The sequence below is a fragment of the Stegostoma tigrinum genome, chromosome 7 (genome assembly GCF_030684315.1).
Source record: "Stegostoma tigrinum isolate sSteTig4 chromosome 7, sSteTig4.hap1, whole genome shotgun sequence".
Lineage (NCBI taxonomy): Eukaryota > Metazoa > Chordata > Chondrichthyes > Orectolobiformes > Stegostomatidae > Stegostoma > Stegostoma tigrinum.
Window position 1 is genome coordinate 44,584,070 of NC_081360.1, and position 14,696 is coordinate 44,598,765.

A 14,696-nucleotide genomic window follows, 5' to 3' on the forward strand; every position below is an offset into this window, starting at 1 on the left:
GCTCAGTCCCACCATGTTGGGCATCTACGTTGGCAATGGCTGCCGCATTGCTAAATGAAAGTCCCAGTCAGTGCAGAAATGTAAACGATTAATAATTGGCCTGAACTTGGAACCTGCCTCGTGCCAGCAGGCACCTAAGCTGATCCTGTGCCACCTTCATTGTGTGGCATTGCAGCTGGCAGCAACCAGCACATGGGCCAATAGTGCAAAACTGCTGGCCTGCCTACCCCTATCTGCATCAATTTTTAAAATTTGGAACTTTGTGTCAGAATGAGGAGTTTTCAATATGATTGTTAGAGGAGATATGCTGTTGCTTTTCCTGTTTGCACAGTTGTCAGATGCTGTGGCAATGATTCAGTGATTCTAATCATGACAATTAGCACTGCAACGTCCCATGAAAATTGTGCGATCAAGCATAAGCATAAATATCAGCAAGATTAGTTCATTTGATAACAACTGCAAAACACAGACAAGAATTTTCTTCATGCCTTGCATGACAAATAGGAATATTTTAATCGTTAGGTTTGTAACTGACATGATTTAATCTTTTAACCAAGTGCTCATGCTGGTTTCTTTGAAGTGACTGAAACCAGTCAGTTTGTAAACAGCACAACAAAGTAAACACCTACTTCAAATTATTGTATCTCCACTAATGCAAGTCATGCTTCTGACTGATAGTAATTTAAGAGGTAATTTTGCAAATTATAGAATCCCAACAGTGTGGAATCAGGCCCTTCAGCCCAACAGGTCCACACCAACCCTCAGAGCATCCCACCCAGACCCATCCCCAATAACCCCCTAACCTACATACCCCTGAACACTATGGGGCGATTTAGCATGGCCAATCCACCTAGCCTGCACATCTTTAGATTGTGGGAGGAAATCAGAGCACCTGGGAGGAAACCCATGCAGACACAGGGAGAATGTGCAAACTCCACACAGACAGTCGCCTGAAGGTGGAATCGAACTCGGGTCCCTGGCGCTGTGAGGCTGCAGTGCTAACCAGTGTTCCACCATACTGCCCAAATATTTCCACTAGTGATGCTCATCAAGCATTAATTCAAATTTCTCCACAAGTCTAAGTGCAGAGATCACTGATCAGACAGAGACAGACAGCAATGATACAATACACAAGGTTTGTAATCACAATTAAATCCCCCATGTGAATGGCTCATTTGTGGTGTTCTACAACAATTTCCAAACAGCTCTTTAAGACCCTACTGAAGCCAGTTAAAGAAAACCTTCAGCCTGCCTCCAGGTTCCCATGGGCAGCATGGCACCATTTAGCTGCCTGGAGGTAGCCTCATGTTGGCAGACCAGGGAAACCAGGCCTGGCTAGAAGCTACCCATGTCCACCTAGAAGCAGAAGCATCTCCCATTTGGTCTATTGAGGAGATGCATCACTGCTCCTAACACCCCAACATGGTTGCAAGATCCATTCTTGAATGTAAGCTCATTACAATGTGTTTTCAAATTACTTCACAGAGGTGTAGCTCATAGATAAGCAACTAGAAAGGTCAAGGATAATACCTTGGTGATATGAGCGGTAAATTTATCAGAATGGAAAGAAGATTATTTGACAATGTTTTAACAGATAAAACTACGAAACAACTGCTAACATTTAGTTGGAGGATAGTGGAGAGACACTGGAGGAAGATTGTGTGACCAAAGGTATCAAAGGCTGCTTACAGATTCAAAAGGATGAAGCTGGATGTTTACCTGTGTCATGGTCACAAAGGATATGACTTGTGCCTTTGATAAAAGAGCGAGCCGTTTTGGTACAGTGCATAAGCCCGTAGAAGTGTTTTTATTATCTGTTCATGGGACGTGGGCATCACTGACTAGACCAACATTTATTGCCTATCTATAACTGCTCAGAGGGCAGTTAAAAGGCAGGCACATTTCAGTGGGTTTGGAGTCACATGTAGGGCAGGCCAGGTATGGGTAGCAGTTTTATTCCCTCCAAGGTTTTAGTGAACAAGATGGGTTTTTACAGCAATTGAGAATGGTTCCATGGTCACTATTAGGGCAGCTGTGAATTCCGGATTTTTCAAATTCAAATTTCGTCGTCTATCATGATGAGACATGAACTCGTCTCCGAAACACAAATGTGAGATTCTGCATTACTGATCCCATGACGTTACCACGGCCATTCCTACACTACAGGGGAGAGCATGCAACTTCAGAAAGATGAGGATGAATTTGGAAAGCAATGACACAGCCGTGGATTTCGGAGAGGAAAGGGAGCTTGGAGATGGCTCAGTTTGCAAGAACAAAAGGTCAACCATTGACTTATTTTGATCAGTGCAGTGAAGCTAGCAGATTGGAAGGATAGGGAAACCCTGCAAAAAAGAGAACTGTTCAGAATGGCAGCTGACATGGGAGGGGTGGGTGCTCAGTAGTTCAGTGGGTATAAGGTCAAGTGAGAAAAACAGAGATTTCATGGACATGACAAGCTTAGAAAGGAGATGAGGAGTGATTGGAGATAAACTACAGAAAGTACAAGTTCAAGATCATCACTGGGCCTTCGAGGAAGTTTGGTTGAGGGGCTAGCAAAAGGGAGGAGACAGTGAACAAGAAAAGGGAACTTAACAACATGTCAGAGATATTAAGAACTGCCGATGCTGGAGAATCTGAGATAACAAGGTGTAGAGCTGGATGAACACAGTAGGCCAAGCAGCATCAGAGGAGCAGGAAGGCTGACGTTTCGAGTCTGGACCCTTCTTCTGAAGAACGTGTCAGTTTCTCAAACACAATGTGCATGCCTTTGATGTGAAATAACTCCACAGAGGCTGGTATCTGTCACCAAGTCATCCAGTATTTACACGGAGTGTCCTGGACACTGATCTAGTTCCCTGAGACAGCTCTTGGAGTGCACAGGATGTCTGACATTCCTGTTCTTATGTGTCAGCCAGACCTCCCTCATTGGACCAGATTAAAAGCCCCAATCAGGGAACTCATATTCAATGAAATACACCTGGCTGATCTCGTCACAACCTTTACATCCCTCTCCCTCGAAGTCTGAAGAAATGGACTGGTGCTTTTTTTTTGTAGCTCCTCCTGGTGTTTTAGCAGCAGGTCAGGTTCCTCCAATTCTGCCTCTGATACCGGCAGTGTGTAATGCACACTGGCTTGCCTCTTGTGCTGAACATTTTTGAAAGAAATTCATTCTCTTCTGCAGGCAAAGGTATCAGGTGGTGACATCCACCTTGTCCATCTCAGATTCCGAAGTATCTCCAGGGCTTGATGGACTGCGAGAACTCACGGGTTCCCGCACAGTCAGAAAGGCTGCCGGAGCAGCTGGGCACATGTTGCTCCCGCACCATTTGTGATTTTGCAGATTTCCTATGGTCCACGTACTTATTAAGGACCGTCTCAAGTATCTGAACTTAAACCTGACCTCATGCTAACCAAGCCTCTTACCCCTGCAGGACATTTGCCATGATTCCTACACCAAACTTCATCCCCTGAAGTAAACTGCCTCCTCGCTTCGCAGTGTCTTGTGTCCGGCATTGCTGCCATCTCACTCCCCTCCCCAAGGTTCAGGAAAACCAGATGTAACCTGGTGTGCAGTCTGGTCTCCATTAGCAACTCTGCTGGAGCTATCTCTGTACTTGCAGGGGATGGGGGTGGTGGGGGGGGCAGTCCTGTAATCAAATAGGAACCAGGACAGGCTGTATCTAGTGAAGCTGTAGGCAGTTTGTTTAAGCCTGCCTTTCTGCCAGACCATTGGACAATGGATGGGATAGAGCCATCCTTATATGTTGCATAGCACCTGGCTTTAGGAAATACTCAAATTCTCTGCTGGTAAATGGCCCATTATCTGTGACAACACTTCTGGGAGTCTGTGTACAGCAAAAGACGTGTGTAGTTTTTCTATCATCATCCCCTTGTTTGACGAATGAACCATATGCATGTCCAGCCACTTTCAGTGGGTGTCCACGATAACTAAGAACATTAAGCCCATGGAAAAGACCTGCATACTCTATATGTCTCTGAATCTGGGATTTGCCCGGCCATTCCCATGAATATTTCCCTTCTAAGGCATATGTCCGCATATGCATAGACGCATAGAGAACACCCAAGTTCTCTTAAGTGTTCTTTATTAGTCTTCTCTGTTATCAGATAAACGGTGACCTGGGGTAGACTTTGTAAAATGTTCTCCAGGTCTGCTGGAAAATTGCCTTGTGAGGTATGGTCAGCATGGGCAGTCTCGTATATCAGTACAAATTCTTATGGGCATTAATTGCAACTTACTTGCGGTAATTCTCATCTAACCAAAACTGCAAGTACCTATGGCTCATGTCTGGCTTTGTGAAGGAGGCTCACCCACTTCCAGTTTTGTGCATAAATCCTCAATGCGACAGACCGGCTATTTATCCAGCTGTGAAAAGTGATTTATACCGTTTGTTTAATATTCCCACAAAGGCAAACCAACCTACTGGGCTTCACAATCAGTGCAACCAGTGCTGGCCATTCAGCAAACTGGACCGGTTTGATAATTCCTTTGCTTTCCAGCCTTCTAGTTGCTGCCTCTACTTCTTCCCATAAGGCAAATGGCACTGGACAGGCCTTGCAGAATCACGGAACTGCTTCCTGGTCAAGACGCAAGGTGGCCTTGCCTCCTTTGATAGATCCTAGACCTTCCAGAAAAACTCTCGTGTGTTTAATTATGACTTCACTTTGGCAGCCATTTTCTGGTTGAAAATGTTCAGCCAATCTGAGTGAACCTTTCTCAATTTTGCCACATCAAGCTTGGACCTGAACCTTGTACTGCGATCAGTGGTGACTGAACCAGCTGCCTCTCATAAGAGAAAAGAACCAAAGCTGTAGCCTTAAATCGTAAAAGATTCCCCATCAAGGTTCTCAGTCTAGTCAAGGTCTTGTGCAAACTTAAGGGTTGGAGTTCAGAGTGAATTTTGTTCATTCTGCGATCACTGAAATGGCCACATCAGTATCGACCTCCATCAGAACCGATGACCGTTTGCTCAGATGCTTATTTTGATTTGTTCTGATTTGAATCGCTAAACAATTTAACTGTTCCAAATCAGAGGTAGGTCAACTTTCCAGGATGTGCACTCTCTTGGATACCAGCCTATGAGTTCCCTTACTCATGTGACATTGCTGTGGCTTTTAAAAGGTTATTTTCAGAGAATCACAGAATCCCTACAGTGTGGAAACAGGCCATTGGTCCCAACAACAGCATCCCACCCAGACTCACTCCCCTAACCTTTCCCTGTAACCCTGCATTTCCAGTGGCTAATGCACTTAACCTACACACCTTTGGACTGTGGGAGGAAACTGGAGCACCCGAAAGATACCCATGCAGACACAGGGAAAATGAGCAAACTCCTCACAGACAGTTGCCTGAGGCTGGAATTGAACGTGGGTCCCTGGCATTAAGAGTACTCCTGGATTGGAAAACTGCATGTGAGATTCTGTGTCCAAACTTTCCATTTTTTAAGACAAGGAATGCGTTTATGGGATGTTATGATATTGGACCAGTTAATTAGTTACAGTTACTGTATCTATTATACTGTTAATCTTCCAATAGAATTAAATTATTTAAATTACATTTTAATTCATTGCATTTTAACTACAGCGTTTAAATAAACTGTGTTCTGCTTAATGTCAAATAGTTGACCAGTTGCATTGCATCAGGAACAGACACCTTACATGTGCTTTTAAAATATAATAAAGTCAGGGTCTGGGCTACCTTCCGACAATATTTTGAGGGGGTCTGGTCTGTTCCATAACACTAAATTTAGGTCTAGTGGGACTCTTCTGCTTTAAGTCTGCAGCAACTACAATGGCTTGCTGACCCAGATCCTTGTGAAAATTTTAACCATTTAGCCTAAGCTTGGAGTTTTGCTGCTGGCTGACCAGGAGTCCCTCTGTTTGGGATACGTTCTGAATGACGCTATGCAATTGCCTTCAAATGGTGTTTCCCAAGTCAGTCAGACTGGTGAGAATGTCCACTTCCATGGAACACACTAGAAATCATTTGCTGCAGTTGCTGTATTTTCCAATGGTAAAGCTAGTTGTAGTGCTTGTTTGAAGTCCAGTTGGGCTTCAGCTAATAAGCACTTTTGCAAGGTTACACCATTAATCCAACATACCAAACGGTCTCTCAACATCTCATTCAGGGTTTAAACCAAAGTCACATGCTTCTGCCAATCATCTTAACCTCATCAAAAATCCCGATACGGATTCCCCTGGTTCTCAAATTGCCAAGTAAGACTGAGATTGTCTCAGAATTAAAGGAGGGTTGGGGTTGTAATATTCCTTAACTAAATCTATCAGCTCTTGAAAGGTTTTAGTATCTGGTGCCTCAGGGAAAGTTACACTCTAAATAACTGAAAAAGCTGCTGGTCCTCAAGCTGTCAGGAGCTGCTTTTCATTTGCCCAAATATCATTTGTCCAGAAAAAATTAACATATTCCTTCCAAATAGTGTGCCATCTTCAATGGCAGGATTGAACACGTCAACCTTCCTAAATAATGGCATGATGCCAGAAATGATTACCATAACTCATAGATGACTGTTGCAAGCAAATTTCTTCAGCAGTGTGCTTTTCTCCCATCACCACTGAAATAATCTTCAGAGGCCAGTGCCCTGTCACCAAGTCACCTTTTGTTTACACATGGAGAGTCCCTGACATTGATCCAGCTCTCTCAGAGCCAGCTCACAGAGCGAACAGGATGTCTGGCATTCCAGTTCTTATCTGTCAGCCTGGGCTCCCTGCTTAGGACCGTTAATCTGGTCCAATCAGCAAACTCATTCTATGAGACCCACCCGGCTGACATTAGTACAATCACTACAGATGAAATACAATAACTTCAACTTACACTTCTTATCACTTTGATGTGGTGCTTCCTTTGTGTCTTCAGCAAATGTATAGTCAGACTGATTGTCCAAACTAGCATGCTGGGATATGATTACAGGGATTCAAACAAGGTAGCAAGTTCAATAAAAAGAATTGCAGTACAAATAGAATAAGTTTTAGTAGAGCTGTTTGCAAATAATCTTAATGTACATACCAAATCAAAGACTGCTGATCACTTTCTGGAAAAAGTCAGAAGTCCTGAGACTTCATTGGATGAAGGGGTAGTGCTCTGAAAGCTTGTGATTTCAAATATACCGAATGGACTATAACCTGGCGTCATGTGACTTCTGACTTTGTCCACTCCAGTCCAACACTAGCACTTCCATATCATGACTTTCTGGAAAGTCAAACAGCTGGCAAACTACAATCCCCTGTATATAAAGTACCTGGGAGAGTGTTCTCCTAAGGTTGAAGATCTGGGCATTGTGGCCGGAATGTTCTTGTTCTAACAGCATTTGCTTCAGCTGTTCCCTTTCGATTGCGACTGTGTTGAAGGCAGACTTCAAAAGACAATGAACTGTGAAAGGAAAACAGTAAAACACTATAATTAAATGGTTTAACTGTGCTGATTGCTTATCAAACTGATATTACCCTACAATTTCATTTTTTTAAATAACTTGTGATGAAAAATATATCATTACCACTGAATCTTGTCTATTTAATCATAGTACTTTTCATGGAGAACATAACTGGGGAGATCTATTGGTTAAATAACAGTTAACTAAATAGTACCGTAATGTAACTTAAGCATCAGTGCTTCAGATATAATTCTCTTTTGGAGGTAAACACACATGGTGGTTAGCAGCACTGGCCATCTATAAAATACACTCTAATATCCTGGCGGTAGACATTGGGAAATAGTTGCTTGGTTTCAGAGTAATGGTTAGCCAAAAGTAAAAGGTTTACCGCAATATCAAGAATTTTCTAAAACAAACTCCAAACTTAATCAGAGTTCTTGTTTTTATGATTTCTGTGTTTTTCCAGGTATGTACATGATTAATTTTTTGTTCAAAATGACTCATCAGTAAATACAGGTAACAAGGGCACGTGGATTTAACTATTTGAAAAGTGAAGGTTTTCTACGGATTTCCCGCTTCACAAAACCCTCAAAGTAAATGTAGATATTTTAACCTTGTAGACTTTTGCTATATTATAGCATTGGTGTGGAATGTTTTGCTCTCTACAGCAGCACGAACAATGATGAGAAGTGTCGGAAAATACAGATAATATTGCAATCTTGACATTGAGAAAATTTATGACTTTTCCCCTCAGGATTTAGAAAGGAATTTTAAAACTTTGCTAACAAACAGCAACTACCATGTGTATATTTTAGTAATGGCACAACTCATTTCTTTGTAACATCCAATTCTTCTAATCCCCGAGAGATCAGATGGTGCAAACTCCTGACATGAAACCAAATGTAGGTTTGGTGGCAGCAGCTCGCTGTGTGCTTCTCCAAGTTGTCACCCAACTCCTTCCTCACCACCATGCATACTGTTCTCCTCCACCCTTCTTTCATGCGCTTCGGCATCGACAAACCACCAACCTCACCACATCACCATGTCCGCCCTTAGACCAATTTACACACCACTTCAGTCTATCCAAGTCTTCACTTTGGAGCTCAGTGCACTACAACCTACTTGCTTCTGCAAGGTCATTTACACACTGGGGCACATGAATCTCATACAATGACACATGATGCATCTCATGGCTCTGCTTCATTTCGTAGCACTCTTTCACTTCACACTCACTTTAAGCCTGTCAGGTACACACATGCCACAGCCAGCATGGAATGACATTGATTGACTCTTGGATCCTGTTTATGGAATTAACAGACCTGCCTGAGCATTGTAACAGAGTCATTAATGGCTGAGACCATGGGGTCATCCCCTGCCTGGGACTGAGCAGATTTTTGGTCTCTGGCACTTCTCGGAGTGTCACAGATCTGTGGTGTTTCTTGCTTGACTAGTTGCAGGGATGTGTCAGTGAGGCACTCAGACTGTGCTCCCGAGTCTCATCTAGAAAGAGAACCGACTGACGTGACAGTCTTTGAGCTAATGGAGTGTGCAAGTGAAAGCCCTGCTTCATGTACCTTGGAAGGGCTGAATATTTTCCTCCCCAGAGGTGGAAGTACATCTGAGAATCTCAAATGCTGGCCTCGGCTTGGCAGAGGTTTGCTGGGTGCTTCGAGTATCTACAAAAAAGGGAACTAGCTGTCTGAGAGCTGGAATAACAATTTGTGTAGATCAAGAATGAGTCTGCACTGGTGGTTTTGTGAGAGCAGTTTAACACAGCACAATTAAGCTTACCGAACAGCTTTGTTTTTGAGGTTTCCCAACACGAGCAGTCATGCTTTTCTCTAGCCAAATACAAGATCGTTTGCTCAGATGACATAAGGGGAGTTTCACACCAGCATCTCCACCTGGTTTTATCCCTTTTGGTGAAGTTGTAGGGTATTTTCTCCCGCAGCACGTCAAAATGAGGGACTGAAATGGATGGAGACCAGTTAGTGATGATGCACTAGGAGAGAGGCTGAGGTATCCGCAGCGAATGAATAAGAGGTACAGAGGACAGGAAAGCTTAGTAGCTTGTTAGGATGAAGTAGGTGAGAGAGATCCATCGAGCGGACATGATATATGCAATAATGAGTTATAGTCCCTGCACCTTTGAGAGACATGTGCAATGGCAGAGTTAGTGAGAGTGGTGACCCTCGGAGTGTGAAGAAGCATGGACAAGATGGTGATATTTAATCTTGTAAAGCACAGAATATCACTGTAGTGATTGGAACCAGGTTGACCTCATTGATGATGAGGTCATTGTTTGGGGTTATTAACCTGGGCCAATCAGGAAAGCCCTGGCCAATATAAACAGGAGATCAGAATCTTCTCAGTTGAGGACTGACTCTGAGCTGGCTGGTCATAGCCAATGTATTGTGCACAAGTAAGTAAAGGGTGTATTGGTGACAGAATACCAGCCCCTGTGCAGTTATTTCAGTGTCAATGAGAGAAAACAGGGTGTTCTTGGAGAATGTTTGCTTCCTACAGTCATCTTGGAGTTGGGGTAAGCATTTCTGGCATCATGGCTTTATTGAAGAAGCTTGACTCATTTGATACTGCTGTTGAAGACTGGGCCCAGTATGTGCAAAGAATGTGATTTTTTTTTTGATGAAAAGTAACCAGTGATCCTTCTAACTGCTTTCAGGCCTGCAGTGTTCTCAGTTATAACGGGCTTAACTTTCCTGGAGGCACTGCACACTAAAAGCTTCCAAGAGTTGATGGAATTGGTTAAGGAATATTAAGACCCCAAACCTATCTGAATCCTGGGATGCTATTGGTTTTATTTAGCTGTTAGAAAACTGGGGGAATCACATATTGGGATTTTTGACAAAGTTACAATGACTAGCAGAGGCATGTGATTTTTTGGGTTGACTCTGAATGGGCTGCTGAGAGCCTGTTTGTTTGGTATGTGGGATTAATGATGTAACCATGCAGAAGCACCTACTAGCTGAAGCCCAACTGGACTTCAAAATGCACTACAACTTTTGGGCTTTGTCATTAGAAAATGCAGTGTGGAGCATGGGAACTACTGGGTGTCCCAATGGAAGTGGAAACCCTCACTTGTTCGACTGAGCTTGGGGAAACACCATTTGAGTGCAGGCAATCAGAGCCTCAGGCAGGGCACAGCCTGACAGAGGAACCCCAGGCCCAGCCCACAGCACAGCCCCACAATAAGCTGAGATTTGGCAAAATGTCTAAAACATTTGTCAGAATCTGGGCCGGCAAGCCATTGTAGTTGCCAGTACAGGGACTCCAGATGGCAAAGGAGTCCTACAAGGCCTGACTTGAGAAAGAAAACTTGTAGGCTGGTACCCAAGACAGTGTACATCCTGGAATGTCCTCCTACATGTGGGGTGGAGCAATTAAATTGCTTAGAGATCCAATTTGAAACTGACTTTAAATTAATGTTAGGTTAAATGCTCACGCAGTTTCCATGCAGGCTGATGCTGGTGCAGCTCTATCTGTGGTTGCAGAATTGGTCTTCAAGATTTGCTTGGGTCTGCAACCTTTACATTTCCACAGGACCTCAGCCAGAATGAGAACATACACTGGGGAACCGTCGCAGACTAAGGGAGCGACTTCAGTTCCAGTCTCCGATGAGAAGCAGTTGGTGCAGCTCCCACTGATTTTAGTAAAAGGGGCACAAGCCTATTGGGACAGGACTGGCTGAGAAAGATTCACCTGGATTGGCTCACTTATTTTTGATTAGAAAATGGCTGCCTTAGTGAAGTTGGAACACCATCCAGGAAGACAAGGAGCTAGCGTGGATGCCTTGAGCTGCCTCCCACTAGCAGATACTCCTCTGGTGCCTCCCCGGAACAGTCTGTTTCGGTTTTAAACTTTGTAGACATCCTTCAGTCACGAGTGCCCATCTCCGACTGTGGACACAAAGATCCTGTCCTAATGAAGCTACAACAGCTGGTGGTAATGGGGAAAACAGAAGGGCCATCGCAACCAGGATTAGAACCTTTCTGGACCCAGCAAGACCAGATTACCATAGAGGATGGCATATCACTTTGGGATTATCCCTGGTAGAGGTCGACGCCAGCTACTAGCTGAACTCCATCAGGGATTTCCAAGATTGAGAAGCTATGTCTGGTGGCTGGGGTTGAATACTGACATAGCTGCATCGGTGGGGCAGTGCCCAGAATGCCAACAAGGACAAAAGTTGCCACCAGCAGCTGCTCCACACTTGTGGGAATGGCTGGGAAAACCCTGGACCTGGTTACACGTTGACTGTGTGCCAGTTCTTTCATGGGCTCAGTGTTACCGGTCATCGTTTGTGCAGTCAAAGTGGTTGGATGTGCGTAAAGTCTGTTTGGCAGACTCAGGGATGACTATTGAGAAGCTATGAGCATCGTTTGTGATACAGAGACTCCCAGAAGTATTAGCCACAAACAATGTCATTTCCCAGCAGGGAATCAGAGTATTTCCCAAAGTCACATGGCATTTGGCACATAAGGACAGCTCCATACCAACCGTCTTCCAATGGTCCAGTAGAAAGAGTGGTCCAAATGTTTGAAGGCAGGCTTAAAGAAGCAGCCTATCGAGTCAACTGATACCAAACTGTTCCAGTACCTGTTCAATTATAGGACCACCCCAAGACAGGAATAGCTCCAGTGGAGTTGCTCACGGGGAGAAGATGATATTCCTAAACTGGGCGAGGGAATTGTAAAACAGCAGGAATACCATTGCTGGCTATGTACTGCCTTAATTCAGGGGTCAAAGGCCTGTAGGGCCTCCCTCCACCTAATGTCGAGCAAACCTGAGTCTAAGATGATTGCAGCTTCGATACTGTGACCACAGAAAGAAGAGGAAAAGGAAACTCCCCTGAGGTGCTCTGGACACAAGAGGTGGGCTATGGTCCAGTACAGACTTCCCATATCAGAATCCAAATCAGTGGGGCAAAAAGTCACAAGAAAAGCTACAGGCCTACATCTCCAGATGTAGCTGGGAGAGATGCAGTGATTGGAAACATGTTGACCTCTGACTATGAGCTTGTAAAGTGGGATTGTTAACCTGGGCCAATCAGGAAAGCCCTGGCTGACCAATACAACCAGAAGATTTGATCTCCTTAGTTCAGAGACTAACTCCAAGCTGACTGGCCACAGCCAGTGTATCATGCACAAATAAATTAAAAAGTGATCTTAGTGATGGGATACTGGCCTCTGTGCAGTTATTTTAATCCCTGACTCAGGCTGCAATCGCAATCCAGGTTTGCTGGGTCTGTTGATGTGGCTTCATTTTCTGATTAACAGGATATTGTCCTCCTCGCCGCTCCACCATCCATCCTCCAGTTCCTTGTTGGCTAACTGAACAGCCAGCTTGCTTTTCTCCGACATCGTCTTGGGGCTAAAGGTGCAGAACCTGACATGCTGTGGAGCTGGAGTTTAAACATGGTGCCAGTGGGGTTGTGCGAAAGCTGGGAGGTAGCAGCAATGGTAAACGCTGTCACCCCTCCTACATAGCTGTGTGAGATGGGGGATGTACAGCCTGGCTACATTACTACTAAAAAGAATAGTAATTGATTGCCATCATGGGATACAGCAGATTGGGTGCCATGAATCTCATTCAACACAACACTGTTGAAAAACACAGCCTAAGGCACATTCAGGTTTCAATTTTTCAAGAGTCCTCATCTCAATCTTCTATAATCTACCTAATAGTATTAGACTCAATCATATAGCATGGAAACAGGCCCTTCAGCCAAACTCACCCATGCCAACCAGGTTTCTTCAACTGAACCAGCCCCATCTGGCCTATATCTCTTTAAACCTTTACTATCCTATGTATCTGTTCAAAATAAAGATTTTAAAGATTATGATTGTACCCACTTCTACCAGTTCCTCTGGCAGCTCATTTGATACACACTCAACCCTCTGTGGGGAAAAGGGTCACCCCTTCGGTCCCTTTTAAATCTTTTCCCTCTCACCCCAAACTTATGCCCTTTAGGTTTGGACACCACTATCCTTGAGGAAAAGGACTTGCAATTCACCCTATCTATGCCAATTATGATTTTATTAACTTCTTATAAAAGTGACCTCTCAATCTCCTCACCTCCAGGGACAAAAGCTCCAGCCTATTCAACCTCTCCTCTATAACTCAAACCCTCTGGTCTCAGTAACATCCTTGTGTCTTTGAGAATGAATGAGCATATGTACTTAGTTCAATGAGAAATGCCCTGCTTGGTTCAAAGCACTAAACTTTATAAAAATGAAACAGTTTCAAAACCTTTCCATCACAAGCAACTGATTTTGTTTTTTTGGCAAGTCTCAGCAAGCGTACTAACCACAAATGCTTTTTGTAAAGACACTTCCAGTGAAGTGACCATGTAGTAGTAGCAGTGATAATACTTAATGAATGACAGAAGTGAGGTAGCCACTTGCTGTTGAACTGACATAAGTGCACTTGTCACAGCTTCCTGCATTCATTTTGTCTTTTGGATCTGCTGTATTTCACAATGAAGCAATGGAAAATAACAGGCCAATTATTGAAACATATAATTTCATTGCGCAGACTGCAGTTGATTTAGCAAAGGATTCTATATAGTGCAAATGAGAAATTTCCAAAAAAAGTACTCTATCGCCTTTAGTGCTAGGTGAACAGCAGAAAACTTTAAATGGAAGCTTAAACCATTAATGACAACTTGCAGGCTTTCCATTGTTGGTGCCATCAGTAGGACACTAATCCTTTTCACCAACAGCCTGTGCAACACAAAATTTAACCTAGGTTTGTAATGTACTATTGACACAATTGTTGTCATATCGGCTTTTAATTTTTAAGCTCCAATTCTTGCAGAACGAGTTTACAGAAGGTTTGCAATAACTTCCACAAAAGTGGAAGAAACGGCTTAAATTAAGGTGCAACAGATGTTAAATATAAAACTACTATCAAATCCACATCTTCAAATTGGAAGATCAAAGGTCTTAAAGATTTCCAAACAATGAATATATTATTTTATTCCACTCAAGATTTGCATTTTTCTGGAGAATCAGAATGATATCAATTAATCTCACTACTACTTAAAGATTTCACTCATTGGGGAAGTTAGTAGTTATTGCTGATTTAATTTTATTTTGATTTTTACAGACAGCAAGGAAGAATATTTAATGCTGTCATGAACACTAATATTTTATTTTACTTTGGATAAGCAGAATTTTCTTTACTGAGTTGGGAACTACATCCCTCTGAATTGTAGACAACATTCTGATGTATACATACATTCACACAGTCTTAGGATATACAAAAAGCAGA

General features: G+C 43.3%; 1 protein-coding gene across 1 annotated transcript in view; it reads right to left on the reverse strand.

The window, feature by feature from the left end:
* The window catches only part of osbpl6 (oxysterol binding protein-like 6), a 173,082-nt gene that overhangs the window by 53,159 nt on the left and 105,227 nt on the right, over positions 1–14,696 (reverse strand). Inside the window, exon 11 of the mRNA XM_048535144.2 lies at positions 7,272–7,402. Coding sequence (XP_048391101.1) covers positions 7,272–7,402 — 131 coding nt within the window. The remainder of the gene's footprint in view (positions 1–7,271; positions 7,403–14,696) is intronic.